The sequence below is a fragment of the Netta rufina genome, assembly GCF_964035555.1.
Source record: "Netta rufina genome assembly, chromosome: 2".
Classification (NCBI taxonomy): domain Eukaryota; kingdom Metazoa; phylum Chordata; class Aves; order Anseriformes; family Anatidae; genus Netta; species Netta rufina.
In genome coordinates, this window is record NC_140124.1 from 20,572,629 (window position 1) to 20,599,193 (window position 26,565).

The 26,565-nt window shown below is 34.4% G+C and overlaps 1 protein-coding gene across 1 annotated transcript in view; it reads right to left on the reverse strand.

Annotated features, from left to right (window-relative positions):
* The window catches only part of MALRD1 (MAM and LDL receptor class A domain containing 1), a gene marked incomplete at both ends in the record, with an annotated part of 250,210 nt that overhangs the window by 71,675 nt on the left and 151,970 nt on the right, over positions 1 to 26,565 (reverse strand). Inside the window, 4 exons of the mRNA XM_084281876.1 lie at positions 3,351 to 3,508; positions 9,831 to 9,992; positions 15,151 to 15,279; positions 25,253 to 25,433. Of these exons, the coding sequence (XP_084138002.1) occupies positions 3,351 to 3,508; positions 9,831 to 9,992; positions 15,151 to 15,279; positions 25,253 to 25,433 (630 nt within the window). The remainder of the gene's footprint in view (positions 1 to 3,350; positions 3,509 to 9,830; positions 9,993 to 15,150; positions 15,280 to 25,252; positions 25,434 to 26,565) is intronic.

Sequence of the window (26,565 nt, forward strand, 5' to 3'; positions counted from 1 at the left end):
TTGGCTAATAACCAAGAAGCCAATGCAGATTTGAGGGGTGCATAGCAAGGGGTGTATTCTCCCAACATTCCCATCCTGTTGTCTGTAATCAGCAGCCAAGGAAGCAGAAGAATCTTGGGAAAGACAACACATATTTTCACTTCACTAGGCATCAGACACATATGTCAGCTGAGAAAAGCTCCCACTAACTCCAGTGAATAATGATACTAAGTTTTCCACTCTACATCCTCAAGATCATGCCTTCAAAATGTTCTTGTTCCTCAGCAGTCATTATTTCATGTCTTCACTGGGGATAAAGCTACACTACAGGAATATTGAAATTGTTTCTCCAAAGCCCACAGAACAGATTAGCAAAATTGTATCCCCATTCACTGTCACATTAGAGAAACACTTCAGAAAGTTATGCCCTTTTTCTCTTTATCTCTTTAAACATGGGTTTGAAGTAATAAAAAATTAATCATTTTAAGTGAAATTGACCTGTACTATACAAAAATTTACCACACCTCAGTTCTTTTAGTATCAACAAATATCAATTTGGCTTTTAAATTAAATTTGGCTTTTAAATCTCAATTGTGTGACAAATTCCTGGAATAAACTGATAGAGAAAGCTTGTTGCAGCTTAATGAAAGCTGCATGCTTTCTGTCTAACAGATAATTAATAGGATCGCCACTGAATAAAACAGGTGTTAAAATAACCTCAATTTCTTGCTGAAATGTCTCTACTATTTCATTAATCAAAATGTAAAGAGAAATTAATTTTCTAAATTTACATTTGTAGCATATATGTAATAAAAACTGTTTATATTTAGAGCTATTCTTTAAGCATATTCATTAATACTTTAGACTAGTCTTGTGTTTAATGCTGAATAACTCATCCCTCAAAGGCTGCTGTCAAGTACTTCTAAGGAAAGCTAATGTTTTCATAACAAATCATTATGATTTTTTTTTTATTATTATTATTTTGTTGGCTAACAACTGAACAATGAAGCATCAGTATTCAGATCTTTTAAAATAACTTTCACTCTTAGTGTAAGAGTTGTTGTAGATCTTGTATTTTTTCTAAAGACAATAATAATAATAGCTTATGCTTTTATTTCCCCTGTAAAAAATTACAAAGTTTATGGCAATAGAATTCTCCCAGAGAAACGTGCATTGTGAATAAAGAAGAGAAGCAACTTTAATACCTACTCTTCTAATCTTGGTGAATATTCTTTTTTTTTTTTTTTTTAAGTTTGTGTAGTTCAACATTATCTATTTCCAATTCTGAGACATCCTTCATTTTTTTTTTTTATCTTTCTTTTAACCAAATTGGTGATTTTAATCATTCATCTCTGCTTATATTCTGTCTTTGTGGTCTTTCCTTTTTTCTTTTTCTTTTTCCTTTTTTAAAATCCAGACATGACATAAATGTTGCAGATAGCTGTATTTCAGATAATAGCTACATCATCATCTGTTGCAGTGACATAACTATATTCTAATACATTATTCAGATTTCCTATTACCATTTGACTTTTTTCTTTTTTTAACCTCCATTGCAACTTGAGCACAAAAAAAAGGGGAAAAAAAAAAGAAAAAAAAAAACACAGACTGCCTGTCTGACTAACTCCACATACATAGGCCGTATACACCTGCTTATTCACTAACTCTAAGGGTGCTGTAATACTTGAAAAATTTCAGTTCAGAAGCTCCTTCAAAAAAATTTTGTCTGCTTTCTTGCACAGTAAATTTAAACAAATCTTTCATAGATGATCTTGGAGTATTTCAGTTACTAACTGATCCATAAGGTAATCACTGTTTGCTTTTTACTTCAATTTAATCTGGAACTGCTCTCAACCTTTATTACTGCTCTGTTTACTTAATCTTAATGTGCAAAGTTTGAGTATATGAAGGTATAAATAATTGAAACTGGGAAGAATGGACTTGAGGACATGGCCTAGTACTTTAAAAGCTATATTCAAATACTAAAATTACAATATTGATATAAACTCTTCTAAAAATTCATATTGAATATCTGAAATATCTTTGCGAAAAATAAGGTTTTGAGAATTTTTATTGACTTAGTAGTGAGAAATGTTAAAATAAAATTACCTGAAAATTCATTAAAAATCAGTTTTAAAAAGCAGGCTGAATTTTGGCTAGGATTGAGTTAATTTTCTTCCTAGTAGCTGGTATGGTGCTGTGTTTTAGATTTAGCATAAGAATAATGTTGAAGGACCTGCTGCTTATAATAACTTTATGTATTTTTTTTCTCTATTTACTCTTAATTAAGTGCCCATGAACTAAGTGACAGAGATAAAAATACCATCCCATAATCATATACTTTAAAAGGACAGACGAAAAGTTGAATGAAAGGTAACATTATTCTTTGAATGGATATAAGAAGTAAATATTTCATGCTGAGGGCAGCCAAGCAGTGGCAGGGGTTGCCCAGAGGAATTGGGTAGTTTCCATTTCTGGAGGTTTTCACCTAGTCTGATCTTGCAGCTGACCCTGCTTTGAGCAGGAGTTTGGACTAGAGACCTCTTGAAGTCCAGTACAAATTATACTGTATTCCTATTGAATTGTGCTATGATCCTTTTCAGTGGGGATGAACATAAGGAAGAAAACCAAAGATAAAGATTGTCAATACAAAAACACTGGTAATGTATACATTTTTTTTTATATTCCATCACATGTAATAAAACTGACATAAATACATGTCTGAAAATACAGGTTAACAAGCTGGCACAGATAGGAGTCTTGCTCAGGCCTGTAAAAAAGGTGTTATGCAACATATTTATTCAGTGAGCCATGTGAAATGAATTATTTGCCAAGGATACACATCGCTGCTTGAGATTTTACAAAAAGAATTAACAACTAAGAGTTGGCCCACTGAGGATGCTTGGGGAACAGCAAGAAGATATTTGAACTATAATCATAAATATGGTTAAATGCTTTATTGCCAGTTATTTCAATCAAACACCCTTGATACATGGTGACATTAACTTTTTTAACACTTGTCTTTTAAACTGCATATCTTGTTTTTGTCCTAAACTTTGGAAACTAACACGATTTGATGTTAAATAGTGGATTGTGCAGTGTTGATGTTCAGTAGGTCTGAGAATGATAGATAGGCAGTGTTAATTTTTGCACATATAGCAAAAGGGCTTCAAGTGAAATTAAGAGTAGAACAAAATTGTCCCTGTTGATCTTGACAGAAAATTTTTCTATATGGGTGTAGTGACAGTGAAATTGTGAATAAGTATAGCTAACAGCCTCTGAGATTTAGATCATTTTAGACACAGAAATGCAAATACTACTAGTGCAATTATTACTGTGGCATGAATTGGTAGACTTGCTTTTTCTCTTACCTTTAAGACTCCTGTTTGCCTAGAAGCAAACATCCAGAACCAGAACCGAACTCTGCAGATCCCAAGGCTGGCTGGGAAGAATTTGGTAGTAATTATCTTCGCTCTATTTCCTTCCTTCTGGTTAGATGAGTTTACATACAAAAAACGTTGTCCTTTACCTCAATAAAAAGATTATAATAATTTATAGTTTTTCAGTACTATTTTATGCTCTAAAGGAAAAGCATTTTTACCCACATAGATACTAGTATCTGTTACAATGTACATGTATACCCATACATTACAGAGATGTTCTGGGTTAAAACTGTGTATTTCTGTTTATTACATACATATAATATTAATGTAACCATCAGATCTCACTGTGCCTTTTTTACCCACGTGTAAATACTTGATTCATATTAATAATAAATATGAATAATAAATTTAAATCATGTTGCAAGTACCAACACTCACTCACAGATTCTGAAAACTCAGTAAGTAGGAGCTTCTGCATATGAACTCCAAACATTACTGTCCCAAAACACTAATATCTTCTTCAATACTCTTCAGAAAGTCAGCCAATCAATTCTTTCTGATTTTAAATTACATAAATGTGTGAAATGACGGAATATGTTGGTAAGGTACAAATAACAGAATTAGTAAGCCTGCTTACAAAACTTTATCTCAGGAAGAACTTCCTGATTAAGCAAACTTTCTCAAAAATCTATTTTAAAACTTTTAAAATACCTGTTATTCAAATAAGAACTTTTTTTTTAAATTAATTAATTTTTTTTTTTTTTTTTAAGGGGGAGGGGTGTGGGGTGGAGGGCAGATCATGCTTAGTCTTCTCAGGAGAAGTTAAAAGTTCAGAATTTTTAATCTAAGGAATGAATCCTAATTGCTCTTTTCAGGGACATAAGACATACCAAACATTCAGAATCATAACAGTATGCCAGTCAACTTCATGTAAGCTCTTATAAACCTTTCTGTAAATAAGTGATTAACAAATGATATATCCAAAAAAGATTGACTCTCTGCAATCCTTTTCCTTCGTCTTATAAATAAATGTTAATGAACATTTTGTAAAGAAGATGGCAGTCACTGTGGAAAGGGATTTTAAATTAAGTTTCAGATAAACTTAAGTGAATTGCTAATCTTTTAGTAATCATCTTTTCTTTCTTAGGTCAATGAATTCTCAAATCCTTAAAAATAAACTGTCACCTTCACACCCACCCTGTTTATGTTTCATGTATAAAACATACATGCATATTCATACTCTGCAGCTGAATTTAAGAGCTTCATATGCTCGTCAATTTACAGTTTCACAAAAATTATTCTGCACTACTACAATACTTCGGTAATTCAAGGATGCAGATTTGGGAAAAATATGGTATAAGATTTTTGTGTCTGTTGTGAATGTAATTTTTAAGATGCTGTAATTGTAAAGAGAGCAGCAATCATGATGGTCTTGGGGTAAGTACACAAAACAAAACAAACAAAAAACACCATATGATGGTATTTCCTCTCCAGAATTGTTATTCTGGAAAGGAAATAAATATTTGTGGAACAAACCAAATAGGCATGGATCCAAAATGTTTTTTAAAACCTAGTTACTCCCTATATTGACAACTTAGCAAAACAGTTTAAGTGTTATATGCAAGGTCATGATCACTAAATTTTCAGGCAGATTAGTGACAGTCCCCTGTCTGGCAGCTTTATTATAAGGCCTAAAAGACAATTGATATCTTTCTCCAAATCCTATTCTGTCATTTAAAAAATTCTGTTAGAAAAAAAAATATATATATATATATATATTTCAGTTTGTAAGATCCATAAAAGACACAATCTGTCACTTATTAGTAGGGAGACAAATAGTGCTTTTAAGAAAGCAAAAAAAAGATGCTCACTCCTTTGTCACTTCAAGAGCCAGACTCACTTGGACTGCAGTTAAAATATCAAAAGTAATTTCTCATCTGAAGTGAGTTGCAGTTATTTCCACCTAAAATTGATTGCAATTTTAGTCCTTTGACTCATAAAGTGAGCTATGTAATGGGTTTTCAAACTGCTATTCGACATGCCATTCTCACAGACCTGTAAATGAACGTTAGTTCAGAGTGAGAATTATTCAGTTTGAATGTCAGTGGAAGGAAACCCAGAATTTGAACAATTTGTAAATGGTAGCAACTGTCAAGGAATTGCTCTTAGTTTCTATTGTTGCCTTCGAAGCAATCTTATTTGAGATGATATTTTCAAGTGGGATTATCTGGGTATCATGTTATGCCTCAAACTTTTTTAGGAAATGTAAATTTTCTCAGGTGAGAAAAAGCTATTTGAAAGATTACAGTGACATGGATATGTTACATTCTTCATAAGTAGAATGGTGCTAAATATTTGCACACTAAATAACAGACTGGAAAGCCAGGGTGCCTGTCTACATATTACATAATATATGACATATGGCATAATGATATACATATGATATACAGCATATGTATACGATATACAGCAAAAGTTAAATAGACATGCTTTTTTAGTTGGTTGATGTTTTTGAAGTTCAAACATTCTGGACTTGAGCAGTAACATCCTCAGAGTGTTTCAATAGCTCATGGATACTGTGGCTAAAGGCTGAAAGTGCCTTGTTTTGGGGCAGGAAAGAATAGTATGATAAGGAAATTTATGGAAATAATTTTTAAAAGTGAGACCTGAATAAGAGACATCTCAGTCAAATTGCAGAATGTTAGACATAGCTGTAATATAGTCGTTATTTTTCACAAAATGTCTTTCTGTTCAAATCACAGGGTTTATCTTATCCTTGAGACTGTTCTAATGCAGTAAGTTAGTTATGTTAAACTAATGCAAATTTTTCAGAAATTAATATTGTTACCCATCTGAAATCTGTAATGTTAGTTTAGATTTTGCTAGATGAGGCAGTATGACACATTTACAACCAAACCTACACACAAAGCTGTTCCAATATACATAGTACATGGTTGGTATAATACCACAGGATTCATTCTATTGCTATAATGGCACTCGTGATCTGTGCAACAAATTTATATGCTTAGTAACTAGAGGAAATGAGTTTGGAACTAGAAGAAATTGGTTTGGACCAGGAACGGACTGACAGATATTGCTGGACATTACAGAGAGTCTGTATCTAGACTGCTGACAATTCTAACAAGTGATTCTTTTTCATTATAGCTAATGTGAATATTTCTTGCCCACTTAATTTACAAGTAAATTACAAATCTAGACAATTTTGTAAACACATTTGCTGTAATTCCATTTTACTTTTTCCTTTCTTTTTATTAACTTTATTCTTCTTACAATTCCTGGGTAATTTCAAAGATGCAAAGAAGAATCAATTAAGTAAGAGGAACTGAAATAGAAAAACACACAAAATCTCCTTGAAGAGCCAAGGGCTAGAGGTTGTTTTATCATCACATTGCATCACAGGAAGAGCAAGAAAGCAAGTCAGACTACTGATTTACAAAGAACAGCTTGCTTGGGACAGCTGAATTAGTTTCTACCTCTACCCTGTCTGTTCTGTCCCTTTCCAAGAGGAACTTCCACAATTATAGCCAACAGCAACACAGACTATCTGCTTCCTATAAAATGACAAATTGTGATGTGTGGCAGTTAAACAGTTCCCTCATGATCAGGTGAAGAGTTCCTGCATCAGGTGCAGGATCTGCCAAACAAAAAGGGAAGATAAATGAGTAGGACAGAAATGGTTACAGCCACCTGCTTATAAGATGTCTCTGTTGAGTTTGGAAATGTAAAACAAACAAACAAAAAAATCCACCTGCAGATCATGCTGGATACAAATTCAAGATTAAACCAGTAAAGATTGTGACACCTGTACAGTGAATCTGAACTATTCTTTGCTAATAAAATAAAAATTAGAACTGGTTAGGATTCCTAATAAATAAAATTTCTGGAAAAGAAAATTAAGCACTTCTCAATAGCAATTGGTACCTTTATGATGGAAATTAAATTTCCATTCAGATTTATAATAAATACAGAAAGAAATATAATACAATATAATTTTATATTTATTTAGTATATAATTATAATTTGCTGTCTCATAGCACAGATAACTGGAACGGCCCATTAGTACATTTTGTTATGCTGATAATCAGTAGGCATTCTGTTAGTAGTCTGGCTGTATCATCCTGTAGGAACATGTTAATAGAGGAGATGTTTCTACATTAAGATATCTGGCATGCCAATAACAGGGAGAAAAGTTAAGACCTTACTTATGAACCTTAAGCATTTCACATGCATCCACACACACTGCTCATCAGTTGCTCTTTAAGTGTATGACACTACAGGAAAAGCAGATTATTCCAACTATTGACAAGTAGAGCATCATGAGTATCAGGATCTAACACAAAAGGTTTCATAACACGGATTTCATTTGAATCCAGTAGCTTCTTTGAGGAGTGAAAAAAAATACTAGTGATAGGTGAGAAAAATACAGAGCTGATGATCAGGAGAAGGAAATATAACAATAGACTAATCTGGGTTCTCAGAAAATCTGTTTTTTGAACACGAGTTAGCTAAAGGTTTGCAAGATGTCCAACTATTTTGTCAGGGTGCAAGCTGATACTGGAAACAGAAAACTGGTACCGTGTTGAAACTGCCTGAAAAAAAGCCTACAATGCCACAAATTTTTCCAGAGATCGACTACAGCACAGCCAGGGTCATTGGATAGTCTCATTCAAGGTACTATTCAATACAAAATCCATATTGCCTGCTTAGGTGACTAAAAAGAAATGGATGGCTGGACTACTATTTTTACCTTTGTTTATCCAAATTTGTTCAGTCATTCAACAGTACATGGATACACTGCCACAGCATTTCTGAACAAGGCCCAATACATTAACTTAGTAATGCATGGATAATGACAGATATATCCTCTTTTATGGTATTAAAATTTTCATATCGGTATTTTTTAAACATTTTTTCAAGTAGACCCTTAATTAAAAATCTCATTGCAGACTTATCAACAACAACCGCACTTGTAGAAGTATGCTGTACTGCTTTAGAAAGAGTTCTGTTATGTCCCAGATGGGATGATTAATTAGATACTTTATATCGTATTTAGTAGCTCATTGTTTTGGAAATGACTAAATGAATGCATCAAGCTAAAGTGGAGTATTAAGAATGATATAATCAAGATCATTTTAAAAATAGTAGTCTTTAAAATTACAGTGCTGCTGAAACCACAATTAAAAATGTGGGCAATGGGCTGTTATGCAAGTTATTTATTTATTTTTTGTATTTATTTTAAATCTGAGTTCAGATGGAACTAGAAATTATCAGATAGTATAAATGACAAGATTCAGTTTGTTAAAACATTTAATATTTTTGTCGTAGCTTTTTATGTATCCTTAGTTGTAATTTTAATATAAAAGGAAGTGTTTTAAACACTCACTGGAACTTTAAATATCGTAATAACCTTCGCGAACTGTACTAATTTTTCACTATTACTTGTCTGTATTACAATAAGCTCAACAGATCACATTGAGGTTTCATAGAATCATAGAAACATTTAGGTTGGAAAAGACCTTCAAGAACATCAAGTCCGACTATCAGTCTGACCTATCATGTTCCATCACAAACTATGTCCTTAGTGCAATGCCCACCCATGTCTTAAATACCTCCAAACATGGGGACTTCAATGCTTCCCTTGGCAGCCTATCACAGAATCACAGAATTTCTAGGTTGGAAGAGACCTCAAGATCATCGAGTCCAACCTCTGACCTAACGCTAGCAGTCCCCACTAAACCATATCCCTGAGCTCTACATCTAAATGTCTTTTGAAGACTTCCAGGGATGGTGACTCCACCACTTCCCTGGGCAGCCTGTTCCAACACCTCACAACCCTTTCAGTAAAGAAGTTCTTCCCAATATCTAACCTAAAACTCCCTTGCTTCACCTCCCTTTCCATGAAGAAATTGTTCCTAATATCTAACCTAAGCCTCAGCTAGTGCAACCTGAGAACATTTTATTGCAATCTATCATTTTCCACCTGAGAAAAGAGATTGACACCCTCCTCACTGCAACCTTCTTTCACGTAGTTGTAGAGAGTGATGAGGTCAACGTGCTTTTCTCCAGACTAAACAACCCCAGTTCCCTCAGTCGATCCTCATAAATCTTGTTTTCTAGTCCCTTCACCAACTTCATTGCTCTTCTCAACGCATACTCTAGAAACCCAACATCCTTTTTTTTTTTTTTTTTGCAGTGAGGGGCCCAAAACTGAACACAGTACTTGAGGTGCACTCTACGTACAAAGGGACAATCTCTTCCCTAGTCCTACTGGCCATGCTATTTCTGATGAAGGCCAGGATATCATTGGCCTTCCTGACCACATGGGCACACTGCTCACTTATGTGCAGCTGACTGTTGACTAATTGATGCTAATTTATGGGACAGTGTTTTTTGGAGTTCAGTGAATATTTAATTTTCCCTACAGTTATGTAGGACACATGGCAATACCTGGTGTATGGTCAGTATCAGGACCCGTTTGTCCAAAGTCACCACCTTTGCTAACATTCCAGTCAAAATCATCCCTAGAGTCTTGTATTAATCCGCATACAGTGGTCCATTCTTGCTCTTGTGTTTCAAAGTTACAGCTTCCAGGAATACTTGTGTAGTAACCTGAAAATATAACAGGAAGTAAATTATCATCTCTACAAGACTGTAATGAACTTATTGTACATGGTAATGGAGAGAATTCTATTTGGCTAATACTATGATTCCTTGCACTCCCATGTACTGACATAAATAATATATGGTAGTGAGTTAGAAACAAACAAAATAACCTACCCCTTCCCAGACACACACACACAAAAGCCACCATCCTTTGCTTTCTGAAGGTGTAAACAGCGTTAAAAGTTATTGTAGACACATGGCCATGTAAGCCTTGAGGACAAAGCTGTAACCACCAATTTTAGCTATTATTCAAGGTGAATGGACAGAATGATTTCTAGCAAATTAGCTAGTAAAAATGTACTCCACTTCCCCAGTGGTGTTTTTCATTGACATATGTTGGATGACCCTTGTGAGTGTTATGTATGAAGGTAACTTTGGGATGAGAGAGAAGTTCTAGTGATTAGGGCACTGGAATGAATTCAGGATATCTTTGTTAGACTTTCTGTTTTTAGATTTGTCTCTGTTTTTTTAAAATGACTTTGGAAAAGTAATTTGTCAACAAAATTGTACAAATGCTGTCGAAGAGATTAATCTCTATCAGAAACACTTTTTTTGCTTTTAAAGTTCTTTTCCTTAGTTACAATTGTTCCTTGATCATCATACGGAAGACATGAATTTTCCAAGAGCAAATTTTTCTTTTTTTTTTCTTTTTTTTTTTTTTTCAGGTTAGAATTTGAGCAGAGGCAGCTACATGATTGCTGAGTAAAAGCAAAGACTTCCTCTGTAAAAGGACTCTGGGGAAAGATTCCAAACTATTAAACATCATGGTCAGTCATGCATTTGAGAAGCAGGTCTGACTGTGACTATTTCAGAACCTCAAATGGATTTGAGGAATTAGAGTTAATTTCTTGATTTAGAAGTATTCTGCAACATTAAAATACAATTATTTATGTATCATTGTCTAGGTATAAAATATATAGATAGAAAAAAAAAAACAACATGTAAATTGTAGACAACTTTTAGAACTTTTATCACTATCAACTTGTATTGTATGAACAAGATCTGCATACACACAGACTGTAAAGCTTTTGGACTTGCTTTTCTGTAAATATTTCTCACCATAGTTAAACGTCTAGGACAAATATCTTAAAAGAAGAATAACCTTTATTGAACCTATATCTCATTGAATGCTAGAAGAAAGATCTGTACTGTTTTGTAATGTACTGTACTCTTACTTTATTACAAGAGACTGACGTATCTATCATAAGGAGAGACTGAGAGAGCTGGGACTTTTCAGCCCAGAGAAGAACAGGCATAGTGTGCATCAGTGGGCATAAATAATTGCTTTGAGGGTTTAAAGAAGACAAATCCAGACTCTTCTCAGTGATGCCTAATATCAGGACAAGAGGCAGTGGGCATAAATTTAAATACAGGAAATTCCATTGAAGGATAAAAAATTATATGATTTTATTTTCCTTTACTTATACTGTTGCACTGGCCAAACACTTGTCTGTGTTGTCCAGGCAAGTTGCTTTGTCTCCGTTCTTGGAGATATTTTAAACAGGTCACAGCCCTGGGCAACCTGTTTTAATGGATCCTGTTTTGAACAGGAGGTTGGACTAGATCTGCAGAGGTGCTTTCCAACCTCAGCCATTCTGTTAGTGCTATTTGCAGCATGACCTTTGGAAATTATGAAAGGAATACACAAATACACTGAGTGTTCACACTGACACTGCATTACAATCTTCATGGAAACTCAGTGAAGCATGGCAGGGCAAAGAAGGGAATCCATTAATCTCAACAGGAATTACAATTTTCTTGTACAGTTCTAAAAAGATAAAAGTCCAAACGAATTTATATATGGAATTTATACTATTCATAATAGATTACCTGTCCTCAGGAATTTTACCCTAATATTTTAACAGTACATTTAGAAAGTAATTATGTTAAATATTTATAATCAGTATTTACAGGGTTGATGGAATCACCTGACATATATGCACCTCCTGGGTACTTTTTATTTTTAGGGTAAACAGAACGTACTTAGAAGCCTTCAGAAGACAATTATTCCATTTATCTGAAAAATTGCTTTTATTTCAATAATTCAAGCACTCCTCTAGTTGGTTCATCAACAGTGAGGTTTGCTATTAATCAAATCTGGGTGTATAATTGAGTGCAGTTCATTAAAATTGAAACTGCTTTCAAGTGTGCTTTTTTCACCTCAGTACTTCCAATGGGTTATTGAAAGAGAATGAAAATTTTGCAAGATTGCCTGAATGAATGGAATGAAGCATAGAGTAACTTATTTGAGTTTATTTTATTTTTTTATAAAAGACTTCACCAGGCTATGCGGATACAATTTAGTTTATCCAGATTACATGTATATTTTAAATCCTGCACAAGGGAATTGCTCTTCAGGAGATCACCCATTGGCTTCTTTGGAACTACACTGGTATAAAGTTATAGTAGAAAATGAGCCTGGAATTTGAACTCTGAGAAAATAAGAAAATTGTAGGCAAATGTGGCCATAACAACTTGCCATGGGGCAGGTTTGACTACGAAGGGCTTTCTCTGTGGGTATTTACTCTTTTGTGATAAAAGAGTTAACTTTTTTTTTCCTTAAAAAAAAATTCCTTAAAATATTAGGTTTCTATTTCCAGATGGAAATAGTTAGACAACTCTTTCTGTTATGTAAAATATTTATGTTTTATGTATTTATGTTATGTGAAATAATTGTGCTTTTTAGGTAAATCCTGATGTTCTGCTTGAGTGAACCTACTTTATAAACATAAATGTACTTTGGTCAAAGTTTTCAGAGCTGATAGCAGGTAACTATGGACTAAAGAAAAATAGCATTAAAAATAGAGGATTATATATATATGTGTATATATATACCTGTATATATATATATATTATTATATATTATGTACCTGTGTATATATATATATACCTGTATATTTGCCTCTTAATGTTTGAGTCTATATGCTTGAGAAAACGTGCATTTACCCAAATGTTCATTTGTTTTTCATTTTCAAATGTTTTCAAATGTTCATTTTTTTCATCATTACTTCATTTGTTCGATCTAATATATCTGGTAGGGTAACATTATACTTGAGACTTATCTGGGTACTTTGTACATGAGATTACATTACATCCTGTCTCTTATTTTGCCATGTTATTTTGTCACTTCTGCAGCAACACCTGGACCAAAGAGAGATGAAAATGTTTTGATGTAATTTCAAAATTTCATTGTAGCTTTTCCATGTACAATGAAAGGGTATTTCACTGTATTTATTTAAAGAGATCAGTTTGTTTTTTGTCTGTTTGTTTCCCTTGGAAAAAGTTTTTTGCACTATTGCACACTAGGTTGCTTTACTGTGATTCAATAAAAATTATGGCCTGAAATATCACCATTTATTATCTGACTAAGAAAAGAAAGTTGATGCCATTACAGCCCCTCCAGACAACACAGGCAAGCCTTTCTAAGGAAACTACTATATCCTGTAACAATATTTACAGAATAAATTATATTCCTTGATAGTTTTCTGATCATTATTTTGCTATTTACTTTGGACAGCAATTCTGATTTACTGGGTCTTTGTTAGGTCTGTAAAATGTTAAAAGGATGAGTTTACAGTGTATTTTGCTATACTTACTTTGTTTAATTACTGAAAAAATATGCATACTACAGACAGGAAATATGGAATATCTGTTTAAAAATTGTCTAGTTGAAAAAGATACCCTCTGGAAGTTATCATTCAACTTTTCATTTCCGCCCACATGGTTCACAAAAATTCACTGGAATGCAAAGCACTGCAGTAGAAGCAAAACCAGAAACAGAGACACCAGCATCAGCATATGTACTTCAGAATTGCCATTTACTTTTACAAAAACAATAAAGAGGGAGAAAGTCCAAGTTAAATGTCATGTAGTGACATTTTCATGTCTACTAAAATCTATTGTCTGTCTAAAACAGTGTAATTTACATGACCAGGTAATGGGTCATTATTTCTGTACCCAGTCCAGTCAAAGCATTTAGCAAAAATATGTGAGAGGAAATGCCTTTGATTTTCAAGGGAGTGCCAAGTGTTGGTGAATTTCGATTGAGTAAATTTCAATTGAGTACTTGGGCTTCAATGCAGTATGAACATTGATGTATGTGATTCCATTATTTTCTCTGTCTATCAAGATTACTTTTAACCATATGTGCAATATGGCAGAATTTGGTCTGGCAGTTTGAAGATTGAGAATTAGATTTATTACTGAATTACATATATGGACTGTTTAAACTTCCTGCTCCAAATGTCTGGTCTGGAAAATTATTGTCAAAAAAAAAAAAAAAATTGAGGAAGAAAACAGCACAACATTTTACTGCTTTTCAATTTCAAATCTGAATTGGAAAGACTGTTAATTTGATCTGGATTTTTAAAATTGTGCTGTGTCCTTCCATCTCAAATAGCATTAGTAAAGAATTCCTGCAGGCAAATTTTGTCTCAGTCTTCACCAGGATTGCAGAAATATAAACACACTGGATTTTGTCCAACCATTCTGAATAATGTAATAGGAAGAATACACTGTCATAGCTCTGCAGTAGTAGCAAGAACAAAGAACAATGAATATGTGGTAGCAACATGACTCAGATTGCAAAAACAGGATTAATCTGAAAGATGGACTTGTTTATGCATAATCACTTTTTTAATAACAGAATCACACCTAAATGCCCTTGTGCATTAATTTGGTTATTTAGCTTTTTTAAATTATTATTATTCAACATTGACAGCCTAAAAAGCTTTCAATTAAATAAATAAGTTTATGTATCTTTTCAGAGTAAATTTGGATTGTAATCTATGGATTTTATTCCTTAAATAAAAGTTTTTTTTTGTTGTTGTTGTTGTTTTTGTTTTTGTTTTTGTTTTTGTTTTTTTTTTCCTATATAATCTTTGTAATGACTAGGTTACATTTTTGTGCCCAAATGACACAAATATTTTTTGTGCAGTAAACATCTCTGAGGATCTTAAAATATCAGACCTTCTGTGCTGGGGGAACAGGCAACCAGCTTGTAATTATCTTCTGAGCAGCTGCATGAATCCACCTGAGCTATGCTACAGAATTTAAAGTTATAATTTTAACTGGAGATTACATTAACACACAAAGAGATACTTACTGCAGTCAGCTTCATCCGATAGGTCTTCACAGTCTGGTTTATAGTCACAGACAAAATGAGATTCTATACAATCCTTATTCCAACACAAAAAATCAGTGAGGGCAGGGCATTCCTTGGGATCCTCTCCAGCTGAAAACAACAGGACATTAAAATCAAAATTACAATTAAATCAAAGAATGCTCTTTTTAATTTTTTTAGCCATTATACACCATGACTTTTGTCATGGTGTATACTTCCAACAGATGTTATTTGGTCACACTCTTTTAATGCTGCATTATCTGTGCCTAGACTACTGCACTGGCCTAGCAGGGCAGGGAAGGAAATCCAAATCAGCATCAGCATGACTGTTTCCCTTCTTTATTTGTTGTGTACATTCCATAAAATAGGATCCATGAGCCTACAAAAGGTAGACAAGTCAAAGTCTTTATACTAGTCATAATTACAGGACATCACATGGAAAATAAGACAATTTTAAATGGGAAAAATACAATACTTTACAACATTTGTGTGATACATACACTTCTAAAACCTTTATTTTTTATTTTTATTTTTATTTTTATTTTTTTTTAAGAGAGTAGAGAAACTTCATCAGTGTGACTTAAATTGCTTAACAACAGAAAATATTTAAAGGTAGAACTATTGGGATACAACAATTTTCACATCTTATTTCACCGCATATGACATAGATATGTTATTACCATGCTGAAGAATTAAGAAAAAAAATGACATTTTTCATTAGTTCTACTTTTCTGACTATATTATTCTACAGTTATTTTTGGGAAGCTACAACAATAAAATGCATCAGTGAGCCATGGAAAGAAAAGGAATGAGCTGGTTCCACATACGAAAATGTCAAAGGTGGAAAACAGTGAAATATATGATATCAAAACACAATGGAAATGAGAGAAATTACAGGAGTTGAATTTTTTTTGGTATGTACTAAGCTTATTTCTGAATATGCTATGAAAAATTTAAACAGAGCTGAAATATCTGAGATATCTAAAAGCAAAATAAAGCCTTTCATTTTAATTTAAGAAAACCATTGACTAAAAATAAACTTGCATTGAATGTTGCATTTAATGAAAAAGACTCCCCCCCCCCCCCTTTTTTTTTTTACCTTCCCTTTTCCCTGATCTTTGACATAGGCACTAAACTGAACAATATATTATTTGATCCATTATACAAAGAATTTTACATAATGAAAAACATCCATACAGATACAGAATGCTGGTTTACAGTCCTAGCATAAGTAATAAAGGAATTGCTCAGAGCAATGGAAGGCCTTTTGTTGTTGTTCTTTAAATGAGAACAGAATCTCCACATTTCTATTATTCTAATTATATTATTGAAATATCTACTAATTTCCAGCACTATTGCATACTGTGTGAGTTAATTTCATTCTTCATTATGCTTTTGTCTCCCTTCTTTTAAGGGGGTCTGAAGACTATACAGATAGGCAGCAAATCAAAAGACTATGAAGGTCTAACTTTAATTTTCATGTTTCTAACATGCAAATAACACTAGTAGTGAAATTAGACATGATGCCAGAAAAAGAGAAGAAAAAAAGAAAAGAGAAGAGAAGAGAAGAGAAGAGAAGAGAAGAGAAGAGAAGAGAAGAGAAGAGAAGAGAAGAGAAGAGAAGAGAAGAGAAGAGAAGAGAAGAGAAGAGAAGAGAAGAGAAGAGACGAGACGAGACGAGACGAGACGAGACGAGACGAGACGAGACGAGACGAGACGAGACGAGACGAGACGAGACGAGACGAGACGAGACGAGACGAATAAGTACAAAAGGTTCTATTGGTACAATGGAAATTCCTCCATTGTTTTTCTTAACAGTCAAAATATACCTTCTCTTAGAAACAGATATTCTTCCATTCCTTTCCCACAAAAAGAGAATATTTAAAATAACAAAACCACAGACCAAAATAATAGAGAATATAAAATCAAAAAATGATTTAAAAAGATAGAGGACTTTTCTTAGCTTACAACTGAGCACTAGATCAGTAGAGAAACAACTAGATTAACAAGAATTGGTTGAGCAGTTAAACTGTTGATCTTCTCCTAGATAAAATTTGCCACACATATTCTTGTAGACCAATTTATTTACCCTTACAGTGAATACTCCAAGATTAGATTCTTATAAGCTAAAAGATTAAAATTGCTTAGCAAAATGGTAATCATTTATCATTTTCCTTTTATTTGTTTCCTCCTTGGAATGGCAGCATTTCCTGAAAACCAGGACACCACAAGAAACTATCACAGGCCATATTTTAGACTTCATGTTATGCAAATCCCTAAGCCAAATGAAATGACAGTACTTGAAAAACAAAAAAGCATACACAGGTTATCACTTTTCAGCTAAGTACAATTTGGATTGATACAACAAAAGCCATATAATCTTCTAAGTAGCTTTTAAGAGACCAACAGAATTGACTTGGCTTGTTGATCACTAAATCCTACAAAAGAAGTATGTTACTGACGGTTGCTGCAGGAACTTATGTTTACATACACTCACTTTCATTGCTAAATGTTTTGTTTTGTACAGTCAGAGTACCAGCAAAGATAAGAATTTCCCTCCTAAAAATATATGTGTGTTTGTATATATACATGAAACAAGAAAGACAGGCTTGAACAAATGTGTACACACCACAAATAAACTGAAACTCTAATCTGGATTCATCACCAGCTATATATTTACATTTTTCCAGCTCCAGTCTGTAAGTTATTTATGAAAGACTAGTTCATATAGTACTCCCATAACGTATAAGCACGATGAGATGCATTTGAAGATAGTCAATAAATACATGAATATGAATCCAGACACTTTGTTTCAATTACCAGGAAAAGATCAAATATAAAAGAATTCTCAAAAATGGTCTTCTTTCCTTTATGGTTGCTACTAGAGGACTATAAATGCAAGACCTTTCTTTTACAAAGCTGTATAAGATAAAAATACTCCTGTGATATCAATCACATCTAAAAAAAAAAAAAAAGGAAACAAACAAAAGACAAAAACAAACAAACAAACAAACAACCCAGGTCTTTAGTATTACGACACTTTAGATTTACAGTAGTTGTGTTTGACCATATGTGACTTTTTTGACTATGTGACTGCGAAAGGTAAAGGGTAAATCTCAAGTTAATTATTGGCTAAGACTACAGAGAACAAGACGTTGAGCTGTTTTGAGAAGCAATGCATAACTCAAACACAAGTACACTGAACTGATGCTCACTAAGAGTCTCACTTCTCTGCTCTCTCCAAGAGGAATACATGCCTTCACTTAACAATAAAATGGCACCATGTCAACAGTAAGAAATGAAACGTGTATATTCAAGGTGAATAATACTTTTTAATCATTCTCTTTTTAGAAATCCTATCTGAGTAGAAATGTTTTCAAATTACAGCTGAAAATTCACCACTTTTTATTATTTGTTGTTTAAATTGTGCTCAACAGTGAGAATATATAATTTCTCTCTCTGCTTTCAAAATACCTGAAACATAAGAATAATTGAACTAAAAAAAAAAATTTAAAAAGTGTTATTGAAAATATTACTTGAATATTTTCCCCGAAGTTTCACTCCACTTAAATTAAAATGTATGAATAAGAAACTCCTAGAAGGCTTCATTAGATCTGCAACTCAACTACATTCAGCACTGTGAAGTTCAGAATTTATGAAACACAATTTGCATCAAGCTTGTCATTTGCTTACCTCAACTGTTTAGTACCATTTTCTACATGACTTTTTATGTAACATTATAACGCCATTAACATACTCATCAATAATGTTTCTGTTCATGAATGACCTTGGCAATCTTCTGCAGGGAAAGCTAGATGAAAAGTTTATACTGATGCAAGCTAGATATCATTTCAAATAAAGTTCTTTTGTATTTCAAAAACTGTAGGGAATTCTACTCACAATATGTGTCATTGAAAAGGCCAGATTTAATCTGAAATAATTGCTTCTGACATAAACAGCAGATCTAACAAATTATACTTACTCTTAGGAGAGAATTTCACCTGTAGATATCAAAGTCTGCTAATGGGCTTCCTAAAGATGCTCAAGGCAAGTTGGAGTTTGCCAAACGGGAAGAATAAAAACTGAATCCATAGTTCTGGAAATGTACAACTGGCTCTGGTTCAAGCAATAGGAAAGATTAGAAAAAAATTCTCTTCAACTTCTTGCACTGATACACATGTCAGGCAAAGTCAGAATATTTTATATTTATTTAAGAATGAGAGACTCTGTGTAGGCTGTATCAGCAAGATAAGGAGCTCATGCTTACAGTACACTAATGTAGAAAGGGGCAATATTTTGCTAAATTCTAAATAAGACATTAAGGAGAAGTGCTGAGAACTGAGGAATGACTAATGTTCTGGTATTCCAGGCTTTACCCTTTAGAAGTCTACAAGTGGTAACAGAGAGAAGAGGGGACAGCAAAAAATCAAGTGATTCTTTTGCAGAAAATTCTACTTCCCAATAATTATGCAAGTTCAATCACAGAGAATATTATCGCCTGAAAACATTTGACACGTGGTCTCTGCCTCATGATCATTTCCCCTCTCCCTGCACCAATGACATCCTGATTCCAGTGCAGAGAACTAGATTACATCTCAAAAAGTTCATCTGAATAGATTACTTTCAGACCTTTTCAACAATATTTAACCTACAAAATTACTGTTAATATGTCATTTGCATTGTGGTGTAAAAGAATCTTGCCACTCAGTAACAGAACTCACCCCTCCCCTCCCCTCCCCTTCCCTTCTCTTTTTTTCACAGATTCCTTAGAAACATCTCATGTGAATATTATGGAGGTTGTTTAATATATGGGCTTGTGCCTGTGTGGTCCACAGGTGTTGTTGTTAACAGTGCAATGGAGTACAGCACACAGGTGCAAATCACATTATTTGCAACAAGAAGGCACTTCCTTCCTTGGTCTTGCAAAGCCATCATTAGATATGAAATTGTTACCTGGACAGGTCCCAGAGTGACCTGGAAAAGCTTGAGAAGTGGAGCCAAGTGAACCTAATGAGGTTCAACAAGTCTATGTTTCAAGGTGCTGCACCTGGGTCAGGGCAATCCCAGACATGCAGACAGATTGGGTAGAGAATTCATTGAGAGTAGGACTTGGGGGTTCTGGTGGAAAAAAAACCTCTACACGAGTCAGAAGTGTATGCTTATTGCCCAGAAAGCCAACAGTATCCTGAGCTGCATCAACAGAGGCATGGCCAGCAGGTTGAGGGAGGTGATTGTCCCCCTCTGCTCTGCCCTTGTGAGGTCCCACATGCATGAGGACCTACTGCATCCAGATGTGGGGCCCCCAGCACAAGAAAGATGTGGATCTGTTAGAGTGGTCCAGAGGAGGGCCATGAGGATGATCGGAGGTGTTGGAGCACCTCTCCTATGAAGAAAGACTGAGAGAGCTGGAGATGTTCAGCCTAGAAAAGAGAATGCTTCATGGAGACCTCATTGTGGCCTTTTAGTACTTAATGGGAGCTTATAAAAAGGATGGATAGAGACTTACACAGATAGTGATAGGATAAGGGGAAACTGTTTAAAAGTAAAAAAGAGAAGATTTAGATTAGATATTAGGAAGAAATTCTTTACCCATGGGGTGGTCTGGAACGGGTTGCCCAGAGAAGCTGTGGATGCCCCATTCTTGGAGGTGTTCAAGGCCAGGCTGGATGGGGCTTTGAGCAACCTGGTGAAGTGGGAGGTGTTCCTGCCCATGGCAGGGTTTGGAACTAGATGATCTTTAAGGTCCATTCCAACCTAAGCCATTCTATGATTTTATGATTCCACATTCTATGAAGTCTGCAGAGTTAACCTGTCTCCATGCAGATTCCCTTATGATGTGTACGGCTCCTTTCTATAACATGCTGTATGAAAGCAAGCTGAAAGCAAACACATGCACAATAAAATAAACCTTTGGATTTATTAAACTCTGCTATAAATATTGAATATTACTATACTGCAAAAAACAATTCTAATATTCACATGGCCTTACATAGACTGTCCCTCTCTTCCTTCTTTGCTCTCTTCAATGAAGTACATTATTTCTGTGAAGAGGCAATTATTTTGTTGTGTTGACTATAAACCATGAACCATGAATATTATTCAGCAGATTCTGAAAGGACAGTTTGTGTGGAGGAAAAGGCTACCCCAAAACATCCCAAAGCTTCAGAATTGATCTGAAATCCTTGCCCACTGGGAAGCAGCTAAACTTTCAGTGTTTTCCCATGCTTTTTCCTATTTAAGGCTTTCTTATTTCCATTCCTTGCTGTTTATTTCAAACCTGTTATTCAAGTTTTAATTTTCAACTATATTTTAGGTTTTTCTGTGCATGGTCTATTCCTCTGCTTATGTAATTACCTTGGCTAGAATATCTATAATACTGTATGAGATTTTAGTTTAATCTAAAAAGTCTCAGCGCAAAATACAGATGTGGCCTTCAGATATGGGACCCTGGCCATGTGTCAGGTCAGCAATTCTGCAGCTACAAACATGGTACATGAATAAGTGCTTTAAATCAAGTCAACCCCTGACCGGTTCTGGTCTGTATGCTACTCTTCTTGGGTTTGGCCACAATAAGATTGTGGTTGCTGTCTTTTAGCTTTGTTACAACAACCACAATAAATATGTGAACTCTGTGATGAAAAACAAAAACAAAAACAATTTAGACATGACATGCTTTCTCTGTCCTGAATGCCCCAGGCCTGGGTCAGACGGGAAATGTTGTTTTTGAGAATCTGACAAAATGTATTTTGTTTGTCTGTTCTACAAAGGTGAAGAATCAATAACAATAAAAAAGAAAAAGGTGAGATCAGGCTCCTTCATGTCATCCTGCCAACAGGAAGGTCAGCATACCAAAAATCTTGAGAAAATTAAACAAACAGATTTAATCTTGTGGAGTACAAGGCAAAAAATATCATACACGGAGCTGAAGTGAAAGGCACTAACAACGATGCAATGATCCCTCTTTAATTTGAGTCCCAGTTGTACTGTGGATATAGAAAATTAATGGGGAGTGGCTTGCTTTTTTTGTTTGTTTGATTGTTTTGTGTTGTTTTCAGATGTGCACTTGTTTTCTTCCCCCCACCTCTTTTTTTTTTCTTTCTTTTTTTTTTTTTTTTTTCATATGTTAAAAAGCAGGTATATAACAGGGTTCTGATCCTGCTGAAAAGGCATAAGCATAAACACATTCCAATAGGATACAGGCACCTAAACTTCCATGAAAACTCTGCTGTGCATAGTATAAGCTACTGAAGATGTTTTGAGTGATTTCTTTATCATATAAAGATAGGGTCTTAAATGCAAAAACATACACCGTGCAAGTGACAATTCTATGAAAGATTGTTATCTCGGGATTCCAACTAACTTTTCTAAACCAATCTTTTAAAAAATATTATTTGGATTGTATTTTGAACTGCAACTGTGCATTTTAAACTCCATGAGAAAAGCCTCCTTTGAATCACCCATCTTCATACACATTAATTTTCTGAATACTACACAGGCCTTTTCCTATGCATAAGCTTTAAGTATGTAAAAATCATTAGTGCAAATGGTGCAACTGCTTTTCCAACAGAGGTTCTTGCTGAAATAATGCTATAAAACAAATAGTTGCTATACTGTAACAAACACAAGTTACTTTCTGATCTGGTTCTCTGCCAAGGTATTTTCATGCAGTACTGGATGTAATACACTATTAACATTCAGACTTGCAGTGTCATAGATTAAAACCAAAGTAAATTTCAGCAATTTTAGCATTTTGGGAGCTTTAAGCTCCTTCATATGACACCTTTCCAACTCCCTACTCAAACAACTTTCTTAAGCACAATGACAACTCTGTGGATTTTTTCTAGTAATATTCTTATAACAACTATTTTCAGATTATCATAAAATACATGGTGTTAAAAGTAAGCAGCAGTATTTCTACATTTTAGAAAATATGTTGATACCGTCCTTATGAATTTAATGGGGAGTCATCTTCTTCCTTAAAGAAGTAATCCTGCTACTTTTATTTGATGAATATGTTCATGTAAGTGACTGTGAATTGTCTAAATTTTTCTAGCCCCCAGATGGGACAGAAAATCCCAGGAATGGAGTTTAACTAGACCCTACCTTATGAAATAATATGTCTGAGCAGAATTTGGAAACAAACTTCAAGAAAGATCAATGTCCTTTTTTTCATTCAAGAGTTATAGGGGAATGATGATCTCCCATGTCTCATTAGGGCATCCTTACCCATTTCACAGAATTTCTAGGTTGGAAGAGACCTCAAGATCATCGAGTCCAACCTCTGACCTAACGCTAGCAGTCCCCACTAAACCATATCCCTAAGCTCTACATCTAAACATCTTTTGAAGACTTCCAGGGATGGTGACTCCACCACTTCCCATTTTCCCAAAGGACATTTATTCATGTCCTTTGGAGAATGATAGCATACCTAGCTATGGGAACAAAGTGGCACTTTAAAAAAGTATGAGGGAATCACAAGCATTCATGTTTCTAAAAGAGCTTGTGAGGGTACACCACCCTTAGAATTTTATTTAAGTTCAGTTTGAAGTAGATCCCAAGTTGTATCCATTCTCACAGAATCACACAGAATCATAGAATCATCTAGGTTGGAAGAGACCTCCAAGATCACCTAGTTCAACCTTTAATCTAACAGTAACAAGTCCTCCACTAAACCATATCACTAAGCTCTACATCTAAATGTCTTTTAAAGATGTACAGGGATGGTGACTCCACCACTTCCCTGGGCAGCCCATTCCAATGCCTAACAACCTTTTCGGCAAAGAAGTTTTTCCTAATATCCAATCTAAACCTCCCCTGGCACAACTTTAGCCCATTACCCCTTGTCCTGTCACCAGGCATGTGGGAGAATAGACCAATCCCCACCTCACTACAGCCTCCTTTAAGGTACCTATAGAGCGATAAGGTTGCCCCTGAACCTCCTTTTCTCCAGGCTGAACAATCCAAGCTTCTGCTGCTGCTCCTCATAAGACTTGTTCTCCAGACCCCTCACCAGCTTCATTGCCCTCCTCTGGACTCTCTCGAGCACTTCCATGTCCTTCTTGTAGCGAGGGGCCCAAAACTGAACACAGTACTCCATTTGAACACAGAACATTTTCTATGTCTTGCTTTACACCACAGACACCAAATGGAAAAACTACATTTTTTTTTTCAGATGAAATTAGGTAAAAAGATAACAGAATTACAGAATCACAGAATTGTAGGGGTTGGAAGGGACTTCAAGAGATCATCGGGTCCAACCCCCCTGCCCAAGCAGGCTCCCTAGAGAAACAGATGCACTCTAGAACTGTACCTTCCATGCTCTAGCCAGAACATGGGCATCTAGATCATGGCAGGAGTTTCAATTCAGCCTAAATAACCTCCCCCAAATCCATACAGTATTGATATGTGGTCTTATCAATGCTTTTGTTACTCAACCAATCTGCTTTTATTGTCACACTGTTTCCTACCAGTGACAGAGACCACAATCTTCCTTAATTGAAACCACAATCCACTCAGTTTTCTACTTTTCTTAGTTATTGATTGATTAAAGGAAAACTGTCTATGTCCACGAAGAGATGCATTTAATAGGATGAATACCCTGTGATGGAGTCACAAGTTTTGTTTTACTTTGCTGGCCCTAACATTTGAACTGAAAAAGGAGTAGTGACAGTGGTTCATCTGTAGTCTCAACTCATTTTTATGGGAAGAGTCTTTACAATAAAATAGGGAGGCCACAGGTTTCACTTAATATAATCTGACATAATTTATATGAAACTATTATGTACAAAACCAGATACTCAATAACTGAGCAATGAGTTAAACAGAAGTTCTTACTCAAAACTGAGTAATGAAACATAAATTCAGACTTTTATTGGATTTATCTGCAGTATTTTACTAGCACTAATGCTAGACTTACTGTATGAATAGAACACTAATAAAGTTATAAAAAGGAAAACAATGTATTCATAACTGATTTTATGGATAAAGACACCATGATAAAATCAGTAAAACCATTACATACTTGAGCAAGAACATCTTACATGTCCTTTTAGCATCCCTTTAGAAACTTCCCTCTTGAATTTACCTGTGGTACAGTTGTTGAACTCTATGTCATCTATTGCTGCTCCTCCTCCTAGGTCTCTGGTACGAATGCCTTCAAAGATAACTTCAAAATTTCTCAGCTTCCCCAAGTGTAACTCAACTTTGTTCCATTCATCACCATAATTTCCTGATTCACTCCATATTTTCATGGTTCCAACATCAGTCTGAAGTTTGAATAAAATATATACAGTAAAACACATAAGCAAGGATTATCAAATACCAGTTTTTGTATAAAAATATAGAGAAGTCTGTAACATGCCCCTTCATTTTCATCAAGAAATGGTAAACATATACTTTGCTGGGATATTTGGAAAAATAGCAAAATGAGATGATTACCATAGAAATCACAAACATCAATAATAGATCAAGTCTTGATACAGAAATTACTGTGTGTATGATTGAACTCCAAAACATTTGGTAGAGTGCTATTTAAATTTATATAATACTGAGATGCTTTGTGTTTAGAATACATGACTAAATGCAAGGTTGCTTTTCCATTTTAAAATTAGGGCATCTGATAAGAAGAATCTTTAATAATTGTGACAAAGGTAGAACAAGGGGAAACAACTAACAAATGTCAAATATTCATGTTTAGTATAGTTTATCTGAAGTTAAATAAGAACATTCTGACTTTCAAATATGTTAATATATTAAAAAGAATCTTTAAATATTCAATCATATCACCTAACTAGCAAGTCAGCAGCAAAAATCATGCATCATTTTTTAATAGCGATATTAGAATGCAGATATACCAGCTTCAATTGCTGTGAATAGATGATCCATATAGATGATGACACTGACAATAAATATTTGCAAAAGTTTTTTATATGTCCCAATTTAAATTTTTTATGACTGTATGTCTAATCATCCAAATCGTAAAACAGACATTTTTTGCTTTTTTTTTTTTAACCAAAACCCATTAGTACTCCATCTAGGGTTAATAAAAACATTGTGCAATGCATCAAACAAGTAAATGTAATGCATAACAAAGGCTCTAAGAAAGCAGTACATGAAGAAACAAGATCTAAGGAAAATAGTTACAACAGTAAAAAATAGCCAGGGAAGTAAAAGACTTGCATTTCTTTCTATATAGTGAACCTGTTAGATCAGATTTATGTTAATAAGATTGTCTGATGCATATTTATGATGAGAAGATGAAGCTGGGTGCTTTTGATACTGTATGCTGAATAAGAAAGCGCAGACAAGCATGCACAAAAATATTATATTAGCTGTTTCAGAACCAGGGAATTCACAGAATTATTGAAAGGAGGTCCTCAAACCTATCATAGCATAGTT